Source organism: Haematobia irritans, chromosome 3, assembly GCF_050003625.1.
Source record: "Haematobia irritans isolate KBUSLIRL chromosome 3, ASM5000362v1, whole genome shotgun sequence".
NCBI classification, from domain to species: Eukaryota; Metazoa; Arthropoda; class Insecta; order Diptera; family Muscidae; genus Haematobia; species Haematobia irritans.
In genome coordinates this window covers 132,772,059-132,797,939 of record NC_134399.1, presented here as the reverse complement: position 1 = coordinate 132,797,939, position 25,881 = coordinate 132,772,059, and the positions used below count along the sequence as shown (strand labels likewise).

Sequence of the window (25,881 nt, the reverse complement as noted above, 5' to 3'; positions counted from 1 at the left end):
CTGCCTTTGGTCAGAATAGAACCCTATTGGTTTTTACAAGAAATCGGTTCAGATTTAGATATAACTCCCTTATATATCTCAGCGAAGCTTCCTAAAAATTGCTTCAGATTTAACTATTTCCAATATTTTTTACTAACATTGTGTTCCACCCCAGGACATTAGCCGACTTAAATTTTACGTCTATAGATTCTATAGAAGTCTAGCAAATTTTGTTCAGATCGACTCAGATTTAAATGTATGTATATGGGAACAAAAAACTTTATATGCAGCATCCAGCACATTTTACGGATTTTATCTGGTATTGGAAATGTAGATCTACAAAGTCGTGCAGGGTATAATATAGTCGGTCCCGCCCGACTTTAGACTTTCCTTATTTGTTTTCATAATGAACTTGTGTTACGGCAAGCTGGGAGCCACCGTGGTGCAATGGTTAGCATGCCCGCCTTGCATACACTAGGTCGTGGGTTCGATTCCTGCTTCGACCGAACACCAAAAAGTTTTTCAGCGGTGGATTATCCCACCTCAGTAATGCTGGTGACATTTCTGAGGGTTTCAAAGCTTCTCTAAGTGGTTTAACTGCAATGTGGAAAGCCGTTCGGACTCGGCCATAAAAAGGAGGTCCCTTGTCATTGAGCATAACATGGAATCGGGCAGCACTCAGTGATAAGAGAGAAGTTCACCAATGTGGTACCACAATGGACTGAATAGTCTAAGTGAGCCTGATACATCGGGCTGCCACCTAACCTAACCTAACCTACGGCAAGCTGTAGTTTGAAAAAACTCTCCCCGATTGGGGGTATTCTCAGTTTTTTCTTGGATTGCTAGGAGTTTCGTGTTTCTTGGGGTTGGGATCTACTATAACCTCGCGTCGTATATTCATTCCAGCCTCTCCTTATAAGCGGGTACCGTGCCGGCGGGACGAGTCGTTTTCATCGGCGGCGAATTGTTAGTCGGGGTATTCTTTCCCATTATCTTTGTCCGATAATGTAGTTGTCCTTTTGAGTGACCTCGAGGGTTCCTATACAAACAGTGAGGTTCTCGCGGTATACAGAAGTGATTCTCAAAGCTGCCGTTCTCTGTACTGAAAGCAGATTTTTCGCTGTAGTCCGTTTCTGTAGTGTTGACGCCCAGATCTCACACTCATAGAGGATTATAACACGACTATACATCTTTTGCTTGGAAGAGGGCATCCTATATTTGCCATCACCCTGGTCAGTCGAGTCCAGCCTTAGTCCCAAGTACTTGATTGATTGCTTTGTTGGGATTACCATGTCGGCTATGTTACATCTCTATGAGGTGGATGCCGTCTCGTTAGTAGTAGCAGTTCGGTATTTTGCATGGCTAATTGTAAGCCATGCGTGCCTAACCAGTCTTTCGCGCGTATCATAGTTTGGCGAAGTTTGCGTTGAGTTTCTTCAGTATTTCTCGCTTTTAGCACAGCGGCTATGTCAAGAGTGTAGCCAACAAGGAATGTATCATCTGGCTTGGGTATCTTCAGTATCTCGTTGTAAGTTGCGTTCCAAAGTTCTGGTCCAAGGATTAAGCCTTGTGCGGCACCTAAGGGTACCTCCATTCTTCTTGGGCGCTGTATAGTGTCGCATATCACAACTCGGTCCCTGAGGTAGTTTTTCAATATTCTCGTGAAGTATTTCGGTATGTGAAATATGGTCTCTAGAGTGTATATTGCATCTGCCCACCTTAGGCTATTGAAAGCGTTCTTAATATCCAGCGTTGCCAGTAGATACTTCCTTAAGGGATCCAATAGTCGATTACCCAGGTCTAAATTCGTATTGTCTTGCGGACAGACCCCAGAAGTAGTAATAGTCTCGTCAAGTCTTGCTTTGATGAGCCATTCGAATCATTTTCCAGCTGTGTCCAGCATACACAATGATATGTACGACAATGGCGACGCTCCGTCGTCCTTGCTGATAAGAACTAGCCTTTGTTCTTTACACGCTTTAGGGAAGATTCTTTCTATTAGGCAGCTGTTGTACATAGCAAGTAGGTTCTTATGGTATCTGTTTGCTTAACCCTTTCGACCCCGGTATCGTAAAATTTTTGTGTACTTTTACGGCCATTTTCATATAGCTCCGTTAGGCTTTAACTGCCAGTTAACAGAAAGTAAATTCCAAATATCTTCTCTCCGGTTAACTTTAACTGAAAAATATTCCGCAGTTAAGTTCCTAACTGGCATATGGAATATATACGCAAGATGGCAGCTATGCCCATAATACGGTTTAAAAGATCGTTAGTTAACGGAGCACTAGCGTAGCTTCATGAAAATGGGCGCTAATCATGTTGAAGTCACTTAAGCAGCGTCTAGCCAATTTTTTTAAGGTTTTGTTCATATTTTTACTGTAAATATATACTTGGATGAGCGCGTGAGTGAAATTTCACTCCAGGCTCAGGCATATTCACGAAAAAATATTTGTACCATGCACGCCATGTGGGTAAGGAATTCACGCTCACGCAAATTCACGAAATTAAAAGTCATACTCGCGCACGCTCAAGCAGCGAATACGAACGTTTATGCCTCACGCTCCCGCACGATTCTCCACAATTTTCGTAATTCATAACAAATCTCGTGATTCACGAATATTTTCGGAACACAACAATTTCCGTGGCTCAATAAAATTCTCGTCATTCACGAAATTACTCGTGTCTCACGACGTTATTCTTGTTTCACGAAAATGTTCGTGACACAACAATTAGCATTCACGAAAATGCTTGTGATTCATGACAAATATCATGACTCGCTGCAATTACCGATGAGTAATTAAAATTCATAACTCACGACAGGACCATTAGCACAATTAAAAGTATGTTGCACAAACAATGGACGCTAGGTTAGGTTAAGTTAGGTTGGGTGGCAGCCCGATGTATCAGGCTCACTTAGACTATTCAGTCCATTGTGATACCACATTGGTGAACTTCTCTCTTCACTGAGTGCTGCCCGATTCCATGTTAAGCTCAATGACAAGGGACCTCCTTTTTATAGCCGAGTCCGAACGGCGTTCCACATTGCAGTGAAACCACTTAGAGAAGATTTGAAACCCTCATAAATGTCACCAGCATTACTGAGGTGGGATAATCCACCGCTGAAAAACTTTGTGGTGTTCGGTCGAAGCAGGAATCGAACCCACGACCTTGTATATGCAAGGCGGACATGCTAACCATTGCATCACGGTGGCTATTGAACGCTATTGAAATCTTAAGAGTGTTTAAATACGGAAGGTGATTAAAATCGGCGGGTATGCCATCAGGACTAGATGCCTTCTTGTCCTTGAGGCTTTTGGCGGCATTTTGCAGTTCCTCTGTTGTAAGAACAGAATGTTTGTGAGCGCCTCTGTATCGTTCTCGTCTTTTCTGGTTTCATGTCTTGGGGATAATGTTTCCGCGATGTTCCGAATTTCATCTTGTCCATCTTGTCCACCAGACCTCTCGTGCCTAGTGTCTGCATAACTAACAGGTTGGCTGATAAGTCTAACACATAGATGGCGTCGCTGGTATTAAATGCATTTTATTTTTATATAGTACAAACCCGCAGATGATTCGTGTCAAAATTTGACGTCTGTAAGTCAATTAGTTTGTGAGATAGAGCGTCTTTTGTGAAGCAACTTTTGTTATTGTGAAAAAAATGGAACAATTTCGTGTTTTGATAAAATACTGTTTTCTGAAGGGAAAAAATAAGGTGGAAGCAGAAACTTGGCTTGATAATGAGTTTCCGGACTCTGCCCCAGGGAAATCAACAATAATTGATTGGTATGCAAAATTCAAGCGTTGTGAAATGAGCACGGAGGACGGTGAACGCAGTGGACGCCCGAAAGAAGTGGTTACCGACGAAAACATCAAAAAATCCACAAAATGATTTTGAATGACCGTAAAATGAAGTTGATCGAGATAGCAGAGGCCTTAAAGATATCAAAGGAACTTGTTGGTCATATCATTCATCAATATTTGGATATGCGGAAGCTCTGTGCAAAATGGATGCCGCGCGAGCTCACGTTTGACCAAAAACAAAAACGTGTTGATGATTCTGAGCGGTGTTTGCAGCTGTTAACTCGTAATACACCCGAGTTTTTCCGTCGATATGTGACAATGGATGAAACATGGTTCCACCACTACTCTCCTGAGTCCAATCGACAGTCGGCTGAGTGTACAGCGACCGGTGAACCGTCTTCGAAGCGTGGAAAGACTCAAAAGTCCGCTGGCAAAGTAATGGCCTCTGTTTTTTGGGATGCGCATGGAATAATTTTTATCGATTATCTTGAGAAGGGAAAAACCATCAACAGTGACTATTATATGGCGTTATTGGAGCGTCTGAAAGTCGAAATCGCGGCAAAACGGCCCCATATGAAGAAGAAAAAAGTGTTGTTCCACCAAGACAACGCACCGTGCCACAAATCATTGAGAACGATGGCAAAAATTCATGAATTGGGCTTCGAATTGCTTCCCCACCCGCCGTATTCTCCAGATCTGGCCCCCTTTCTCTTGTTCTCAGACCTCAAAAGGATGCTCGCAGGGAAAAAATTTGGCTGCAATGAAGAGGTGATCGCCAAAAATGAGGCCTATTTTGAGGCAAAACCGAAGGAGTACTACCAAAATGGTATCACAAAATTGGAAGGTCGTTATAATCGTTGTATCGCTCTTGAAGGGAACTATGTTGAATAATAAAAACGAATTTTGACAAAAAAATGTGTTTTTCTGTGTTAGACCGGGGACTTATCAGCCAACCTGTGTATCCTAATCCCCAAGGATTATTATTCATATATAAACGTATCTCTTCCCATTTTCTCTCTTACTTATACTGTGCTGTAATTGTTTCTTTGCCTCTTTGTACGCGTTGTGTTCTGTCGTCTGGGTTACCTCTGCGCTTTGGCCTTGTGTATTTCCTTCTGGTCTTTATACCATTACGTCTGCATTCATCGATGGCGGGATTTCAACAGTATACCGCCTTGCGCCCAGTGTTAAGCTTCTTATTTTGCATGGCCTTACTGCAGCAGACCTTTATTGTTGACATCGTATGATTGACAATCTGCTTTGCATCTCGTCTTTTGAGATTCTCCTCCGAGCGCCTGTCCAGTTCTGAGATTAATACATCCCTTTCGAGCTTTTTGACGATCCATCTCCTAGAAGTCTCGCGAGTTTCACTTCGTCGTATAGAAACTTCGCCTTGCAGTCGGAAAGAGATGTATTGATGGTCACTTCCCGTGAATAGGTTGATACGGTCAAAATTTGGTCAATATAAACTTGACGTATTTCTTTCAATTTTGCATTTAAAAAACCTGAACACCCCTCATTTTGAAGGTGTGTGTGTGTGTAGAATGTTGCTCCTATTTTGATTTTGGAATTCACTCTTCAGTTGTCAAAATGCCGTCCAAGTAAGAAGAGCAGCGTATCAAAATTTTGCTCGCGCATCGCGAAAATCCGAGCTACTCGCACGCAAAGCTAGCAAAATCGCTAAAAGTTGCCAAATCAACAGTTACAAATGTAATTAAAGTGTTTGGGGAACGTCTGGATTGGGGGGAAATCGAAAACCGGAAGCCGCTGAGACGACAAAGAGAGTTGCCGGTAGTTTCAAGCGAAACCCTAACCTCTCTCTCCGAGATGCCGCAAATAAGCTGGGTGTATCGTCTACAACCGTGCATCGACCCAAAAAACGAGCCGGACTATCGACTTATAAGAAGGTAGTGACTCCAAATCGCGATGATAAATAAAATACGAAGGCCAAAGCGCGATCCCGGAGGCTGTACACGACGATGTTGACGAAGTTTGACTGCGTGGTAATGGACGACGAAACCTACGTCAAAGCCGACTACAAGCAGCTTCCGGGACAGGAGTTTTATACGGCAAAAGGAAGGGGAAAGGTAGCAGATATTTTCAAGCACATAAAACTGTCAAAGTTCGCAAAGAAATATCTGGTTTGGCAAGCCATCTGTACCTGTGGCTTGAAAAGCAGCATTTTCATAGCTTCCGGGACTGTCAACAAAGAAATTTACGTGAAAGAGTGTTTGAATAAACGTCTGCTGCCTTTCCTGAAAAAACACGGTTGTTCCGTACTGTTTTGGCCGGATTTGGTATCTTGTTGCCATTACGGTAAAAAGGCCATGGAGTGGTACGCCGCCAACAACGTGCAGGTGGTTCCCAAGGACAAGAACCCTCCCAATACGCCAGAGCTCCGCCCAATTGAGAAATACTGGGCTATTGTCAAGCGGAACCTAAAGAAGACCGAAAAAAACTGCTAAGGACGAGCAGCAGTTCAAGGCAAACTGGCTTTCTGCGGCGAAGAAGGTGGACAAGGTGGCTGTACAAAATCTGATGGCAGGTGTCAAGCGTGAGGCCCGGCAATTCGGATTTGGAAAAGCGAAAGCCTAACTGAGTATTTTTCCTGAATTTTATACTAATTGAACTTGAAAAAGAAATTTAATTTGATTTTTTAAATAAACGATTTCACCGATTTACACGCGTTTTCCCTTGACCAAATTTTGACCGTATCACCCTTTATGTCTCTAGGACCCTATTTTTCGTATCTTCTGAATAATGTTGACAGATAAAAAAATTTTAATTTAATTTAGTCTAATTTAATAACAATTTAATTTCTATCGAGTTTAATTAATTTCACATAAAAATTCATGGCTTTATCCACTGTAATGAACAAATGCTTCATCCATCCTCCTCTATGTTATTTGAGCTCGACATTCCTTTGCATTACTCTCAATTCGGTTCAATGTTTCACCGAAAAAAACAAAAACCATTTAATAATGTTCCGTGTTGGTTTTTCATGTTTAAGTGTGCGTGTGTGCGTGTGTGCATGTGATTTGTAGAACAGTGTAGAACATTGTGTGCAAAATGTTCTTCTCTAGCGGAAATCATGTCATCGTCGGGTTCGAAGTCGTCTACGATTACGATGCCGATGACAATATCAAATTTTGCCGCATGGAGTTGGTTCGATTTTGTTATACATATACACCCACAAACACTCCAACTCACCTTAACACCTACACTCAAACTCATTTAAACGTGGTGACATGACACACAACCCAGGACTGCTAACAAAATTGCTAAAGGACTTATTATAATCAACATGGCCTGACGTCGTGGTGCGGATGACGGGTACCGATGCGGCGTTCCATTGATAATCTGTATCGCCATGTATTTTGTTGCATTTATTGTTGGCATCATATGAACGAAGATTGGTGTACATGTAGGTTTTAGTACAAGTATATTGGTGAGAGCAAGGTTACTTGATTGTAGAGAGGTTGTGTAGAAGTAAGTGTGTCAATTATAAATATTAAATGATACCAATGAATATTGCAGAACGAATTTGTTAGCACGTTGTGCGGCACACACACACACACACACACTAAACGGATACATGCATACATAGGCTGTATATGGGTAGATATCGTAAGGTGGAAGTCTTTGGGAAAAATTTGATTTATAATCAAAATGAATTTTATGACAACAATCAACTTTTCAATATTGTACTCCAGTATGCCAGTTTTTATACCCTCCACCATAGGATGGGGGGTATATTAACTTTGTCATTCCGTTTGTAACACATCGAAATATTGCTCTAAGATCCCATAAAGTATAAATATATTTTGGGTCATGGCATGGCATGGCCGTCCGTCCTTCCGTCTGTTGAAATCACGCTAACTTCCGAACGAAACTAGCTATCGACTTTAAACTTGGCACAAGTAGTTGTTATTGATGTAGGTCGGACGGTATTGCAAATGGACAAACCGGTCCATTTTTACGTATAGTCCCCATATAACAGATTGGCTGATAAGTCCCCGGTCTAACAAAGAAAAAATTATTTTTTGTTGTCAAAATTCGTTTTTATACCCACCACCATAGAATGGTGACGGGGGTATAATAAGTTTGTCATTCCGTTTGTAACGCATCGAAATATCGATTTCCGACTATATAAAGTATATATATTCTTGATCAGGGAGAAATTCTAAGACGATATAACGATGTCCGTCTGTCTGTCTGTCTGTCTGTCTGTCTGTCTGTCTGTCTGTTGTAATCACGCTACAGTCTTCAATAATGAAGCAATCGTGCTGAAATTTTGCACAAACTCGTCTTTTGTCTGCAGGCAGGTCAAGTTCGAAGATGGGCTATATCGGTCCATATTTTGGTATAGCCCCCATATAGACCGATCTCCCGATTTTACTTCTTGGGCTTATAGAACCCGCAGTTTTTATTCAATTTACCTGAAATTGTAAATCTAGAGGTATTATAGGACCACAAATACGTGTGTATCGGTCCATATTTTGGTATAGTCCCTATATAGACCGATCTCCCGATTTTACTTCTTGGGCTTATAGAAACCGCAGTATTTATTCAATTTACCTGAAATTGGGAATCTAGAGGTATTGTAGGACCACAAATACGTGTGCCAAAAATTGTGAGTATCGGTCCATGTTTTGGTATGGTCCCCATATAAAACGACCTCCCGATTTGGGTCTTGGGTTTATAGAAACCGTAGTTTTTATCCAATTTGTCTGAAATTGGAAATCTAGAGGTATTTTAGGACCATAAAGAGGTGTGCCGAAAATGGTGAGTATCGGTCCATATTTTGGTATATCCCCCATATAGACCAATTTCCCGATTTTACTTGTTGGGCTTCTAGAAACCGTAGTTTTTATCTGATTTGCCTGAAATTGTAAATATTCTGGTATTTTAGGCTCACAAAAACGTGCATCGGATTAAGTTATTATCGGTCCATTTGGTAATGCCTCCATATAGACCGACTTCACTTCTTGAGGGTGTAGAAGGCGCACTGATCATGAAAATTGCTTGAAACTCAATGTAAAATTTCCAGATTTTACTTCTACAGATTTAAGATTTCAAATCAAGACGTTATTTTATAATTTTCTTGCACACTTACAAGAGATGTTAATGATTCCTCTAAAACTCAAACAAAAATGGTTCTTATAAATCCAGAATCTGATATAGTCCTCATAGTTGAAATCTTTAAATTTATCTTCGGGAAGTGTCCTCAAGTCCTCAAGCCCTCCTGAAATTTCAAAGGAAACCCTAATATTTGGTTCATGGTGGTGGGTATTTAAGATTCGGCCCGGCCGAACTTACTGCTGTATATACTTGTTATTATTCAACATAGTTCCCTTCAAGAGCAATACAACGATTATAACGACCTTCCAATTTTTTAATACCATTTTGGTAGTACTCCTTCGGTTTTGCCTCAAAATAGGCCTCAGTTTCGGCGATCACCATGTTTCCAATGTTTGCAAAAATGCCAATGATTTGTGGCACGGTGTGTTGTCATGGTGGAACAACACTTTTTTCTTCTTCATATGGGGCCGTTTTCGAACTCCAAACGCTTCAATAACGCTATACAATAGTCACTGTTGATGGTTTTTCCCTTCTCAAGATAATCGATAAAAATTATTCCATGCGCATCCCAAAAAACAGAGGCCATTACTTTGCCAGCCAACTTTTGAGTCTTTCCACGATTCGGAGACGGTTCACCGGTCGCTGTCCACTCAGCCGACTGTCGATTGGACTCAGGAGTGTAGTGATGGAGCCATGTTTCATCCATTGTCACATATGGACGGAAAAACTCGGTTGTGTTACGAGTTAACAGCTGCAAACACCGCTCAGAATCATCAACACGTTGTTGCTTTTTGGTCAAATGGGAGCTCGCGCGGCACCCATTTTGCACAGAGCTTCCGCATATCCAAATATTGATGAATGATATGACCAACACGTTCCTTTGATATCTTTAAGGCCTCTGCTATCTCGATGAACTTCATTTTACGGTCATTCAAAATCATTTTGTGGATTTTTTTAATGTTTTCGTCGGTAACCACCTCTTTCGGGCGTCCACTGCGTTCACCGTCCTCCGTGCTCATTTCACCACGCTTCAATTTTGCATAGCAATCAATTATTGTTGATTTCCCTGGGGCAGAGTCCGGAAACTCATTATGAAGCCATGTTTTTGCCCCCACCGTATTTTTTCCCTTCAGAAAACAGTATTTTATCAAAACACGAAATTCCTTTTTTTTCATTTTTTCACAATAAAAAAAGTTACTTCAAAAAACTTGCTTTATCTCTCAAACTAATTGACTTACAGACGTCAAATTTTGACACGAAACATTTGAAGTTTGGTACTATATAAAAACAAGTATATACAGCAGTAAATTCGGCCGGGCCGAATTTTAAATACCCACCACCATGAATCAAGTATAATAGTTTACTATGAAAACTCTTCGTCGTAGTGGGTTACGTGATAATATATAGAATTGTAGAGGGTTTGATGACAAATCTTCTCCCAAACGAGCCAGCTCCCGAAGACAAACTTTAAAGATTCTACCTATGAAGACCAGATAAGATTCTGGATTTATGAGAACCAAATTTGTTTGAGTTTTAGAGAAAATATAAACATATCGTGTATATGTTGAAATTACGCCTTGATTTAAAATCTTAAATCTGTAGATTTTTCCACATTTATTTAAATACGATGAGTAAAATCTGGAACTTTTACTTTCAGTTTGAAGCAATTTTCATGATCAGTGCGCCTGCTATACCCTGAAAGAAGTGTTTTCTTTTTTGAGAAACGTAATTTTAAACAAGCAAAGTTTTCTTTTGACACAAATTTTAGATACAATCGTTGAATAAACGTAAACACTTTATAAGAAAAAGAAATTTCGTTTGTCTAAATGGGGGTTATACCAAAAAATGGACCGATATACCTCAATTTCGGCACTCTTATTTGTGGTCTAAAAATACCTCTAGATTTCGAATTTCAGGCAAATCATGTAATAAATACAGTTTATTGTAGCTCAAGAAAGTGGATGGTAAAGGGGATGGTAAATATAGTTTCTAGAAGCCCAAGAAGCAAAATGGGACATCGGTCTATATGAGGGCTATACCAAAAAATGGACGGATACGGACCATTTTCGGCACACCTTTTTATGGTTCCAAAAGAACTCTAGATTTTCAATTTCAGGAAAATCGGATAGAAAATATTGTTTCTAGAAGCCCAAGAAGCAAAGTCGGGAAATCAGTCTCTATGGGGCTATATGAAAACATGGACCGATGAGCACCATTTTCGGCACACCTTTTTATGGTCCTCATATACCTCTAGATTTCCAATTTCAGGCAAATCGGATGGTAAATATAGTTTCTAGAAGCCCTAAAAGCAAAATCGGTATATCGGTCTATATGGGGGCTATACCAAAACATGTACCGATGAGCACCATTTTCGGCACACCTTTTTATGGTCCCCAAATACTTCTATATTTCCAATTTCAGGCAAATTGGATAAAAACTACGGGTTTTATAGACTCCAAAACTCCAAATCGGGAGGTTGGTTTACATGGGGGCTACAACAAAACATGGACCGATGCGGACAATTTTCGACACACCTCTGTATGGTCCCAAAATACCTTTAGATTTTCAATTTCATACAAATCGGATAGAAAATACTGTTTCTAGACGTGTAACAAGCAAAATCGGGAGATCGGTCTATATGGGGGCTATACCAAAACATGGACCGATATGGACCATTTTCGACACACCTCTTTATAGTCCCACAATACCTCTAGATTTCCAATTTCAGGCAAATCGGATGGTAAATATAGTTTCTAGAAGCCCAAGAAGCAAAATCGGGAGATCGGTCTATAAGGGGGCTATATCAAAACATGGACCGATACGAACGATTTTCGACACAGCTCCTTATGGTCCTAAAATACCTCTAGATTTTCAATTTCAGACAAATCGGATAGAAAATACTGTTTCTAGACGTATAAGAAGCAAAATCGAGAGATCGGTCTATATGGGGGCTATACCAAAACATGGACCGATACTCACCATTTTTGGCACACCTCTTTATGGTCATAAAATACCTCTAGATTTCAAATTTCAGGCAAATTGGATAAAAACTACGATTTCTATAAGCCCAATACCCCAAATCGGGAGGTCGGTTTATATGGGGACTATATCAAAACCAGGACCGATATGGCCCATCTTCGAACATGACCTGCCTGCAGACAAACGAGTTTGTGTAAAATTTCAGCACGATTGCTTCATTGTTGAAGACTGTAGCGTGATTACAACAGACTGACAGACAGACGGACATCGTTATATCGTCTTAGAATTTCTCCCTGATCAAGAATATATATACTTTATATAGTCGGAAATCGATATTTCGATGTGTTACAAACGGAATGACAAACTTATTATACCCCCGTCACCATTTATGGTGGTGCATTTAATACTAGCGACGCCATCTATGTGTCAGACCGGGACTTATCAGCCTACCTGTTACTATACAGAAATTTCTTTGCATGCTTTTAGGCTGTACATGTCTCCACTTGGAAATTCTATAGTATGAATTGAAGACAAAGTGCTCGCAGATATAGAATTAATGGTGCTAACCTAAAAGACACCGATCACATTCGTAATTTTAATGGAATTTGGGATCAAAACTTTCAATAAAATAAACTTTATAATTTATTGTTGCACAAATATAAAAAATGCATGACAATAAATATCACAACACAATGGTCTGAATAGTCTAATGGTGTTTTCTTTTCTTTTCTTGTAAAAAAAGCAAAAAAATAGGCAAAAGTGCGAAAAGGCTTCGAATTCTGTTGGTGCCACACATAGAGGGAAATTGCTGGCATTTTCAGCACTGCCGACAAATGAGAGTGCTGCAATTGCCCTATTTGTTCCTTTGAATTCTTTTCTGAAATGATAGCAATATTTTAGGTTGCTGACAACATTTTAAAAAAGCGCATTCTGTACAGACAAAATAAAGGCAAAGCATTTTTCAGAAAAGAAAACTCCATAGATAACCTGAAAATAAATCGGGCTGCCACATTAACCTAAATAACAAAAGAAATAAATTACTTAAAGGTATTACCCCTTAAACAGAAAGTTCCAAATATGCCTAACTGGACAGGCGAAAATCCGATGTTATTTTGGGCTACACCTACCCCGAACAGGTTAAATCATTCTTTGAATGATCTTTCGTTATTTCGTAATGAGATAGATGGCGCAGTCTGCTCGCATTATGAAAGTCCAACACCAAATACAAAACGATTTAATAGCTATTGTATATAGCTTGGACTCAAATCATATTTAGTAATAGGCACCATTTTTTTAAGTCAGAGATGGAAACTGAGATCGCACTAGATTATGGTAAAATCAAATCTGTTAAAAATGTATAAGTCGGTTATAATCTTAGCCAGCAACCTTAAAGAATTCTACGTTACGCATCTACCATTTAAGTTCATTTAGGTGCTTTAAGCATTTTATGTAAAATTTTATTATACCCACCACCATAGGATGGGGGGTATATTAACTTTGTCATTCCGTTTGTAACACATCGAAATATTGCTCTAAGACCCCATAAAGTATATATATTCTGGGTCGTGGTGAAATTCTGAGTCGATCTGAGCATGTCCGTCCGTCCGTCCGTCCGTCCGTCCGTCTGTTGAAATCACGCTAACTTCCGAACGAAACAAGCTATCGACTTGAAACTTGGCACAAGTAGTTGTTATTGATGTAGGTCGGATGGTATTGCAAATGGGCCATATCGGTCCACTTTTACGTATAGCCCCCATATAAACGGACCTCAAAATTTGGCTTGCGAGGCCTCTAAGAGAAGCAAATTTCATCCGATCCGGCTGAAATTTGGTACATGGTGTTAGTATATGGTCTCTAACAACCATGCAAAAATTGGTCCACATCGGTCCATAATTATATATAGCCCCCATATAAACCGATCCCCCGATTTGGCTTGCGAGGCCTCTAAGAGAAGCAAATTTCATCCGATCCGGCTGAAATTTGGTACATGGTGTCAGTATATGGTCTCTAACAACCATGCAAAAATTAGTCCACATCGGTCCATAATTATATATAGCCCCCATATAAACCGATCCCCCGATTTGGCTTGCGAGGCCTCTAAGAGAAGCAAATTTCATCCGATCCGGCTGAAATTTGGTATATGGTGTTAGTATATGGCCTCGAACAACCATGCAAAAATTGGTCCACATCGGTCCATAATTATATATAGCCCCCATATAAACCGATCCCCCGATTTGGCTTGCGAGGCCTCTAAGAGAAGCAAATTTCATCCGATATGGCTGAAATTTGGTACGTGATGTTAGTATATGGTCTCTAACAACCATGCAAAAATTGGTCCACATCGGCTAATAATTATATATAGCCCCCATATAAACCGATCACCAGATTTGACCTCCGGAACCTCTTGGAAGACCAAAATTCATCTGATTCAGTTGAAATTTGGTACGTGGTGTTAATATATGGCCTCAAACTCCCATGCAAAAATTGGTCGATATCGGTCCATAATTATATATAGGCCCCATATAAACCGATCCCCAGATTTGACCTCCAGAGCCCCTTGGAAGAGCAAAATACTTCCCATTTGGTTGAAATTTGGTACGTGATGTTAGTATATGGTATCCAACAACCATGCAGGAATAAGAAGTTTTAAGATACCACAACCCAAGTAATTCGATTGTGGATGACAGTCTTTCGTAGAAGTTTCTACGCAATCCATGGTGGTGGGTACATAAGATTCGGCCTGGCCGAACTTGCGGCCGTATATACTTGTTTTTTTTTTTTTTTTATTTTTATCCACAAAATGAAGGACGAAATTTCTTTACAGTAGAAATGTAGAAATTACATCCAGGAATATTTAAAATTAGCAAACATGTACGGAAATTTACGAATTCACGGCGGTGAAAAGAGAAACGTATCTTCATATGAAAAAACAGCAAATTACATGAATTCAATTTACTATTAATCTTGCTATAAAAAAAAAAAACAAGTATATACAGCAGTAAGTTCGGCCGGGCCGAATCTTAAATACCATGAATCAAGTATAATAGTTTCCTTTGAAAATTTCAGGGGGGTTTGATGACAGATATTTACCCAAGCAGATCAGTTCAACCAGTACACAGATAAATGTAAAGATTTTACATATGAAGACTAGATCAGATTCTGAATTTATAAGAACCCTTTTTTGTTTGAGTTTTAGAGGAATCGTTAACATCTCTTGTAAGTGTGCACGAAAATGATGAAATAACGCCTTGGTTTGAAATCTATAATCTGTGGATTTTCATCCCAATTAAAATTTGCATTCATGGAGGCCTTACCAAATGGACCGATAAAACTAAATCATATACACTATTTATGGTTCTAAAATGCCAGTATATTTGCAATTTGTGGCAAATCGGATAAAAACTACAATTTCTAGAAATCCTAGGAGTTAAATCGGGAGTTCAGTGTAATGGGGACTATACCAAAACATGGAAGGATACACACAGTATTCAGCACATTTAATTGTAGTTCTATCATCTAGACCTCAAATCGGAGGGCCGGTTTATAAGGGGGCTATATCAAAAACTGTACCGATACACAATATATTCGGCACACCTCTTTATGGTCCTAGAATACCTCTAGAATTCCAATTTCAGGCAAATTGGATAAAAACTACGGATTCTAGAAGCCAAAGAAGTAAAATCGGGAGATCGGTTTATATGGGGGCAATATCAAAACATGGACCGGTACTCACCATTTTCGGCACACTTCTTTAATGTCCTGAATACTTCTAGATTTCAAATTTCTGGTAAATTGGATTAAAACTACGGATTCTAGAAGCCCAAGAAATAATATCAGGAGATCGGTCTATATGGGGGCTATATCAAAACATGGACCAATACACCCTATTTTCGCAACACCTCTTTAAGGTCCTAGAATACCTCTAGATTTCCGATGTGAGGGATATTGGGTTAAAATTACGGATTCTAGAAGACCAAGAAGTAAAATCGGGAGATCGGTCTATATGGCGGCTATATCAAAACATAGACCGATACTCACCATTTTCGGCACACGTCTTTAGGGTCTTAGAGTACCTTTAGATTTCAAATTTCAGGCAAATTTGATTAATACTACGGATTCTAGAAGCCCAAGAAATAAAATCGGGAGATCGGTCTATATGGGGGCTATATCAAAACATGGACCGATACACCCCATTTTCGACACACCTCTTTATGGTCCTAGAATACCTCTAGATTTCCAATTTCAGGCAAATCGAATAGAAAATACACTTTCTAGACGCCCAAGAAGCAAAATAGGGAAATCGGTCCATATGGGGGCTATACCAAAACATGGACCGATAGGCACCATTTTCGGTACACTTTTTGATGGTCCTAAAATACTTCTAGATTTCCAATTTCAGGCAAATTGGATAAAAACTACAGTTTTTATAAGCCCAAGACCGCAAATCGGGAGGTCGGTTTATGTGAGGACTATATCAAAACTTGGACCGTTATAGCCTATCTTCGAACTTGACCTGCCTGCAAACAAAAGACGAATCTGTGCCACATTTCCGGATGATAGCTCTATTATATAGAGTTGTGCGAGTGTGAGTGAAATTTCACCCACACTCACGCACATTCACGAAGTCAAATATTTATTCACGTACGCTCATGCATGATGAGTGTCGTAGCCACTCACAGTCACGCACATTCACGAAATGAAAAGCAGTAATCACGCACGAAGTACTTTTAAAGACTCACGCTAACGCACGATTCACGACAATTCACGTGACTCACGACAAATTCACGAGGCTCACGACATTTTCCCATCGGGAATGAACAAGGGTAACAAAATTCATAAATAAAATATACTTCGACAGCTACATCAATTTCAGTTAACATACGAGTATTGATTTTTTTCGTGAGCGTGATTTTGCAAAAATTTTATTCACGCACATTCACGATTCGATTTTATTACTCACGCACCCTCACACACGACATATTTGTTTTTGTCCCCTTCAGGCACATTCACGAGAGTTGCTTCAGATATTATTCACGACTGAATCACGTGTGTCACTATAATTTCGTGTCACGGGCACACCTCTAAGACGGACATGCTTATATCGTGTTAGAATTTCACCCTGATCAAGAATATATATAAAGGGTGGTTAAATTGTAAGGGTCTATGTTGAATGTGAACCACACCTACACGCCAAGTTTTTTTTTCCGAATTTTATTTGACATTTCAGACTTACTCAATTTGAACCATGGACGTCGTGAATGGGCAGAATGGTTCCAAGAAATTGCAACAGTGGATGATCAATTTTCAAAGAAAATCATCTTCAGTGATGAGGCACATTTTCACCTCAGTGGAGTCGTCAATAAGCATTTGGGCGAATGAGAATTGTTAAGGGTTTTGGGGAATTTAAACCCTTTGTGAATATAAACTTAGACAGTTTTATAAATGACTTAAATTTGAGTGAATGTCGCAATATCTGGCAACTACATTACCAGGTTTATTGCAAATTACAGTGTCCGAGGTGACACTTGATTATAATCGAATTTTATATAAAATCTGTGATGGGACACAGATCAACAAATCCACTGGAATATGGGGGTAAATTTGAGCCACGGGATTGTGGGATATTACCTTTTTGTGCAACCAAAAAAATTATAAAAAAAATGCTCCTTTTCAGAATCAACTTACATATGTATTGGTTTTATTTTAATGTAGCAGGGGGACGATGTGGTTTGGTTAACTGCTGAGACTAAAAAGAGATCTCAATCTATGTCGTTATTTGACAGGTCAACTCGCTGGACTATAAAATTGAGTAACAAATGAGTAAAAAGAGACCGCCACATTTAACATCTGTCCGACAATAGAAGGAGAAAGACTATATTACAGTGGATAATTTTCAGATACAGAATGATTCAAATTCATAAAATTCTTAATAATATCTAATATATACAAAATCCATAAAATTTCCAAATTCACAAACTTTCCAAATTCATAAAATTGCAAAATTCATCAAATTACAAAAATTAATAAAAATTAAATGAAAAATTAGAAGTTATAAAAATGTGAAAACGTAACTTAAGAAAATTGAATGAAATATTCAAAAAAAGTTTTAATTGCAGTAAACATCCTGCCCCTCTTGGCCAATATTGGCCAAAAGAAAAAGTGGTAATCAAAGTGTGTTTTCGAGGCATTCCAAAGCTCGGATTGCGATTCTGATACATCTTTGTGGGCTAGCATGATATTTACGTGGATGTGTTTGATTTCGTCGTTTTTGTCGCCGTTGCTGATGAGAATTGGTTGATGTTTGTCGTTGTTCAGAATTCTGTTGATTTTTGGGCCTACGAGGACGAGCATGATTTTGCGTTTCATTTCGGTTCGATGGTCTTGGCTGAATTCTTGCAGCAATGGGAAGATGGAGAAGCGTATTATGTGCATGACCGCAGACCTGACATAAATCGGGAGATGTGCAACCTGATGCGTCGTGGGATCTGGCCAGACAATTCATACAATATCCATGTTGTCGTACTGCTCGCCGTCTGTCCTTAATGCTCATTGCCAAAAATTTTCTGCAATATTTTATGGGATGATACTTACGGCAAATGAGACACTGGTGAATATTAGAATTTCTAGGAGCCCTATAAAAGCAATATTTGGTTTTTGTGTGAGTTGATAGAAATATATTGTAAGGTATGGCGACTGATTCTGTAAGCTTTTTGGTTGAGATGGTGAAAGGAGATTTGAAGGTATTTCATTATACAAAGGAATTGTTTTTATATACGAGAAAGGTTTTTTTTTTTTGAATGTACGAGAAAAAAAATACATTACTTTTTCGAGGAGGGTGGCTCCGAGGGGAATATGCATAGTTTTGTAATAGCCCTGGTTATTATGCCCAATTTTGTGCGAATATCCGCCACTCTAACGTGGCCGTCTTTCCCTGGATATATTCGTTTAATTCGGCCTAACCGCCACTCACAAGGAGAAAGCAATTCATCCTTAACAACGACTAGCTGTCCAACAGTCACATCTTCGTTCTCATTTTGCCACTTATGTCGCCGATGGAGCTCCTTCAAATACTCGTCTTTCCATCGACGAGCGAATTGATGTTGTAGACATTTGAGCTTGTCCCATCTGTCGACAAATGTGATCTCTTCCAAAGGAGATTCCGGAAAAGCTATTAATGGGGCACCTCTGAGGAAGTGGCCAGGGGTTAAGGCCAATATTTCATGGGGGTCATCGGTCATGGGAGATAGTGGCCGAGAGTTCAAGACAGCTTCTATACGCACAAGTAGTGTAGAGAACTCTTCGAACGTGTATTTGTAATTTTGTGACACTTTGCGAAAATGGGTTTTAAATGACTTGACTCCTGCCTCCCAGATTCCTCCCATATGGGGGGCATTTGGAGGAATAAAGGACCAATTAAAACCGTGGGATGCATATTTTTCAGTAATGTCCTTAGAAGACGATTGTATAAATTGTAAGAAGTCATTTCGTAGTTTTTTTTCGGCACCAATGAAGTTGGTACCATTATCGGAAAAGAGTTGTTTGGGAAGACCCCTTCGGCCAACAAACCTGGTGAAGGCTGCCAAAAAGGAATTGGAGGATAGGTCAGAACATAATTCGAGATGCAAAGCTTTCGTACTAAAGCAGACAAATATGCAGACATATCCTTTGTGATATGCTGCTTGACGAATTATCGAGGTCTTTATAGAAAAAGGACCCGCGAAATCTAAACCTGTGATATTGAACGGCAAGGAGAAAGAGCTTCGTTCTGTTGGGAGAGCAGCCATAATTTGAGACTGCGTCTTTTGCTTGTATATAATACAAGTCTTACAATTTCGTATGCATTTTTTGATATTAGATCGCAGCCGTGAAATATAATATTCTTGCCTTATTGTTCTTATCATGAGAGAGTGTTCTGCATGCATGAGAAGATCATGTATAAATGATATAAATAATTGAGAAAATTTAGATTGAACAGGCAGAATAATTGGATATTTCTCATTATATGAAAGATCTGCATTTACTAATCGTCCATTGACCCGTATAATGTCGTTTTCATCAATAAAAGGATGTAGGGGAAAAAGGGAACTTTTCTTGTTAACATTTTTCAAATTTTTTAATGAGTGGTACTCTTGTGCATAATAATGTCTTTGTGTTAAAGAAATAAGTCTTATTTTGACGAAATTAAATTCTTGGGAAGAAATTTTGTCGGTTTCAACGTGGGGGTAGTTGAAACTTTTTGATAATTTTGAGAGAAATCTGAAAATATAACAAATAACACGAATCGCCTTGTCCCATTTTGAAAATCGATCTAATATTTCAAATTCCTCATTAAAATTGTGGAACACAATAACTTTTTTCATTTCGGGGGGATTTTCAAACGATATTGTGGACTTTGGCCACTCCTCGGGGGGGTTTAGTAGCCACATGGGACCATGCCACCATAAGGGGTTATTTACTAGATCTAGTGAGCTGCACCCTCGTGACCCCAAATCAGCTGGATTGTCCGAGGAACGCACATGTCGCCAGGAGCAATTGCCAACATTACGAATAATTTCTGCGGTCCTGTTCGCCACATAAGTTTTCCATGTACTTGGTGGTTTTTCCAACCACCCCAATACAATGGTAGAATCGCACCAAAGAAATAAATCATTACTATGAATTGGGAGTGATGAGATGATTTGTTTTGCCAATTTGGAGAGGAGAAGGGCTCCGCAAAGTTCCAATCTTGGAAGACTTATTGGATCTATCGGGGCAACTTTAGTTTTTGACACAAGAAGATTACACTGGACTGAATTTTGATTATTAAAACGTAAATAAATGGTAGCACAATATGCCTTCTGCGAGGCGTCACAGAAGCCATGTATTTGAGTTTGCACTTGAGGGGAAAAGTAAATATATCGAGGAATTTTGATATGTGGTAACTGGGATAAATCTTGAACGAATTGGTTCCATTTTAACAATGACGAGGGCTTTACATTTTCATCCCAGTCTGTTCCCTCTAACCATAGCTGCTGTAAAATCAATTTTGCTTGGACAATGATTGGGGAAATCCATCCAGCAGGGTCAAAAAGTTTTGATGCAGCGGACAATATTTGTCTTTTGGTTATTTGCTCAGAGGGAGAAATTACATCAATTTGGTAAGAAAACTGATCAGTGAGAGCGTTCCATTGAATGCCCAGTGTTTTCGCAGAGCTGGTCTCATTGAATTTGAGAAAATTTGAATCTAATAGACAATCCTTTGGGACAGAATTTAACACCTCAGGGGTATTTGAGGTAATCTTTTTTATAGGAAAGCCCGCTGAATTGAGTAGGGCTCTTAATTGACAGAGGGAGTCAATAGCAGAATTTATGTCATGTCCTCCAGAGAGGATATCGTCAACATAAATTTCCTTTTGAAGAATTCGAGATGCTGCGGGATGGGTTTCCGCTGAATCGTAAGCCAACTGCAATAAAGTTCTTATTGCTAAAAATGGGGCTGAATTAACACCGAATGTTACGGTTTTAAGAGCATAGTCCTTGATAGGACTTGTAGGATCTGGTCGGAAAAGAATCCTTTGGAAATTGGTGTCAGTGGGGTGTACCAGTATTTGGCGGTACATCTTTTCGATGTCGCCGGAAAATACGTATTTGTACAAACGCCAATTCAAAATTAAAGTCGAGAGATCTAATTGAAGGGATGGACCAACATGCAATGTATCATTGAGTGAATTTCCTGAATATGTTCGCCTGGAGGCATTAAAAACCACCCTTACCTTTGTGCTGCGGCTGTCGGGCTTCAGCACAGCATGGTGGGGGAGGTAGTATGAATTAAAAACGCCATTTTCTATCATCTCTTTTGAAGATACTTCTTCCATATGGCCAAGGGATATGTACTCTTTTAATATGTTTTGGTACGAATTCGCCAATTCAGGATTTCGTTTGAGAGACTGTTCCAATCGTATGAATTGTATTAATGCAATAGGATGAGAAGGACCCAATGGAATATTTCGTGGGTATTCCGATTTAAAAGGGAGTTTGACAATATAGCGTCCACTAGAATTACGAGTCGTTGTTTGTGTGAAAAAGGATTCACAATACTCATCGTCGTCGGATATAGTTTTTTGGGTAGCGATTTCTTCCTGTTCCCAAAACAATCTAAGTTGTTTCAACAATGGGTCTTCGGAAGTTTCAGTGGCTCCAATGGAAAATTTCGAAGATTTTCGAGTTTCAAGGGGTCCACTTATAATCCAGCCGAATATGGTGGCTTGTGCCAAAAGGGAATTTGACAATTGTTTTACACCATCTAAAAGTAATTTTGGGATGACGTTGCTACCAATCAACAAGTCTACAGGACCGGGAGAGAAAAAATTTGGATCTGCCAGGTTCAAATTAGAAATTTCGCTCAAATCATAGTCAGATTTTGATACAACAAAATTCGGCAATAATCTCGTTATTTTAGGCACAACAATCGCTTGAACGACGAGAGTACAATCATGGTTTGGAGAATATAATGTGAGGTGACACAGAGAATTGGAATGCGCAACGACATTACCGCCCATACCCCGAATTTCAAAACTTTTTGGTTCTGTTGGAAGCGATAAACGTTGCTGTAAACGTCTAGAAATAAAGGTTTTTTCAGAACCTTGGTCAAGGAATGCGCGAGCGCTGAATGTGTCTCCATTGTGGGTAATGGACACGATTGCTGTTGGCAAAAGAGTATTTTCTGAGAGTTGGTTATTGTTTGAGATGTAATGAGCTGAAGTGCGAGTGACGTTTTGGTCTGATACATGATTAGAAGTTGATGGTTGTTCAATTGCCTGATTTGTATTTACTGTGGCTGTGGAGTTTGATGGAGGTTTAGGTGGAGATGATTTACTGTTCGAATTAGAAAAATGCAAAAGTGTGTGGTGATTTTTGTTGCATGTTGTGCAAAGAAATTTGCTTTTACACTCGTTACGCACATGAGTATAAGAGAGGCAATTCAAACAGATTTTATTATCACGTACAAAATTGCTTCGAGCTTGAGCATTCATATTGAGAAATTGCTGGCAATTTTTGAGGGGGTGACTCATCTGACACATTTTGCAAGGGAAGTTTGATTGGCTTTCAGTGTTAAAGGCATGGACATCTGACTCAGGTCTTTTACGACATGTCGATTTGACACCCTGAATGCTGTTGAGCCTTTCTACTACTTCGTATCGGTTAGACAGAAACGTGTCCATTTGCTTCCAGCTTGGAAGATCTCTGTGAGATTTTAAAGATTGTTCCCACAATGAAAGGGTTTCATGGGGAAGTTTTGTAGAGCACACATATACGAGGATTGGATCCCAATCCGATGTAGAAATTTGCTGGGCTTTTAAAGCAGCAAGACAATCATTTATCGTGGCTTGAATGTCCTGAAGAGCTTCGCTGCTCTCGGACGAAATAGGTTTTAAATTGAGGAGAACCTTTAATTGGTTATCGACCAAAATGCGTCTATTCTCGTATCGAGATCTTAACGCTTCCCAGGCCAGCGAAAAGTTTTCTCCGCATAGCCTATATTTTTTAACAATGAGCGCAGCTTGTCCTCTAGTTTTTAGCCTAAGGTGGTACAATTTCTGTACTGCAGAGAGCTTGGGATGTTCTCCATAAACCGCGGAGAACATATCCCTGAATGAGGGCCATTCTTCATAACTTCCATAAAAAATTTCTGTGTCACAAGGTGGCACTTTTAGACAAGGAATTGAGCTTGATACTTGGTTTTCAATCAAAGTGGTGGAAGGAGTTATAAGGGCTTTTTGGGCGTCTAAAATCTTAGATTTACATGACAGAAAATCGTGTGTACATTTGGAATATTTTTCCCTGGAAGATTCTAATATTCCCTGTTCAGTTTTCGGATCCGTACTTAAACAGAGTTGTTTGTACGATTTTTGAAGTGCAGCCCATCTTTCATCAAGTTCTTGAAGAGCTATCTCAAGGCGTGAGTCAGATAGATCTTCTGCCCTGATATCGCCGAAATTTGCACAGAATGTTACCAAATTATCGGAATCGAATATGAATTCACTCATATCGATGGCGTAAAATGTATGAAAACCAAAATATATTTCCCAATAACTCAAATCCAATAGTGATTTGAAATGGAGACAAACGAAATTTCGGAGAATAATATTGGCTTTTTATTTGTATAAAAACAATATTTTCATAAAAAACGTGAACCAAAAAATGATAAAAAAACGGGTTTTGAGAAAAAGGTTTCAATTGTCAACAATGGACAAAAATCATCGATTATTAACGATTTCCATATATTATGTATATTTTTCCAAAAACACGAGAATTCATAAATATATGATAAAATAGAAATGAGTAAAACGTAAATCAAAAAATCGTGAAAAAACGTTTTTGAGAAACAGGTTTCAGTTTTCGAAAAAACAGGTTTCAGTTTTCGAAAAAAAAAACCATCGATTGTGAACGAGGTTCGTATATATATTTTTTCAAAAATATAAAAATCAATAAAATGTGATTAAAACTTGTAATAAAATAGATTAATAAAATTCAATCACAAATGTTTAAAAAAATTCGTTTACGAGAAAGGGGACTCAGTTTTCAACAAAATTCTTTAAAACCATCGTTTGTGGTCGATGTCCATATAAAATATATATATTTTTAAAATATAAAAATTGTAAATATGTAATAAAATACATATAAAAAATATCCAACAAGTATATATATATTTTTTTAATTCGTATTTCGAGTGAAATTTGTCCTTCACAAACCACTGTGTTGCAAACAAATTGACTTAACTGTTCCCAGTTGTAATTTCACTTTGGAAACAACTGTTCCCAGTTTGCAAATGTTAATGAATTATAAATATGAAAGATATTTTATGTGTTTCTGTAATTATGTTTGATAAAATCGCTGTTATGATTTTTTGTGTTAAAAATATGTTTTCTTCTATCGCTTGTATTCTTGTGTATGAGATATTTCAATAAATTAATTTATAGTGAGAGTAATATTTTGTACATAACATTAGCGAGTTCACAAACCAAACCGATAAACTTGCTCACTCTTTTCTGTTTATTTCGTTTTCACAAATCGCTGTTGTGATTTTTTTTATGTTAATGGCGAGAGGGAGTATAACACTTGACTTGTTAATAACATTAATTATTGGTTCGATAGTTTTAAAGACACAGATTTGTCATTGAAAAAATCGAAAACCAAATGGAGTTGTTGTATATATATATTAATGTTATCAAGTAAAAATTGATATGTAGAGAAATATATGTGGACTGTAGTTTTTTGTGAATTTATGTTAAAAAATGTGAGACTTACGTTTAATAAAATGTACTGCTCTGTAGATTTGTGAGGGGGTTCTTGAGATGAATGATTTTGTTTTGGAAATTGAGAACAGTTAAAATTTTGTAGCAAGAGATTTTGGCGGGACAACAATAAACGATTATATCAAATATTTGTTGTCCCCCATGCACTTTTACACTTAAATGTCCAAATCAAGGCACAGATATATAAATGGAATCAAAAAATTTTATTCACTTTGTTGGAACAAAAAAACTGAGTTTGTGAAAGAAACACTTTAGATATCGTTTGACTCTTAGAACGAGTTTCTTATTTTTTCTTTAATATTAACACGTAAATATCAAAAATATTATTCCTTCACTATTCTCACTGGCTTAAATTGCGATTTACAGTAATGATAAAACGTGTTTAACAAGAGTTGTCAAACATGACTGCGTTGCAATTTTTTGGGAAGCTTAGGTTGCCAGATCACTAGGAAGGCTCGAATGGACCATGTTAAGGGTTTTGGGGAATTTAAACCCTTTGTGAATATAAACTTAGACAGTTTTATAAATGACTTAAATTTGAGTGAATGTCGCAATATCTGGCAACTACATTACCAGGTTTATTGCAAATTACAGTGTCCGAGGTGACACTTGATTATAATCGAATTTTATATAAAATCTGTGATGGGACACAGATCAACAAATCCACTGGAATATGGGGGTAAATTTGAGCCACGGGATTGTGGGATATTACCTTTTTGTGCAACCAAAAAAATTATAAAAAAAA

General features: G+C 38.6%; 1 protein-coding gene across 1 annotated transcript; it reads right to left on the bottom strand.

Moving 5' to 3' along the window:
* Positions 1–18,659: 18,659 nt before the first annotated feature.
* On the bottom strand, positions 18,660–23,867 carry LOC142231196 (uncharacterized). Its single transcript, XM_075301815.1, has one exon. The coding sequence runs from the start codon at positions 23,865–23,867 to the stop codon at positions 18,660–18,662; it is 5,208 nt and encodes a 1,735-aa protein (XP_075157930.1).
* Between the last annotated feature and the right edge of the window lie 2,014 nt (positions 23,868–25,881).

What these genes read in the sequence shown, in the direction of transcription:
- LOC142231196 (XM_075301815.1), bottom strand. Translation starts at nt 23,867, where the DNA reads ATGAGTGAATTCATATTCGATTCCGATAATTTGGTAACATTCTGTGCA.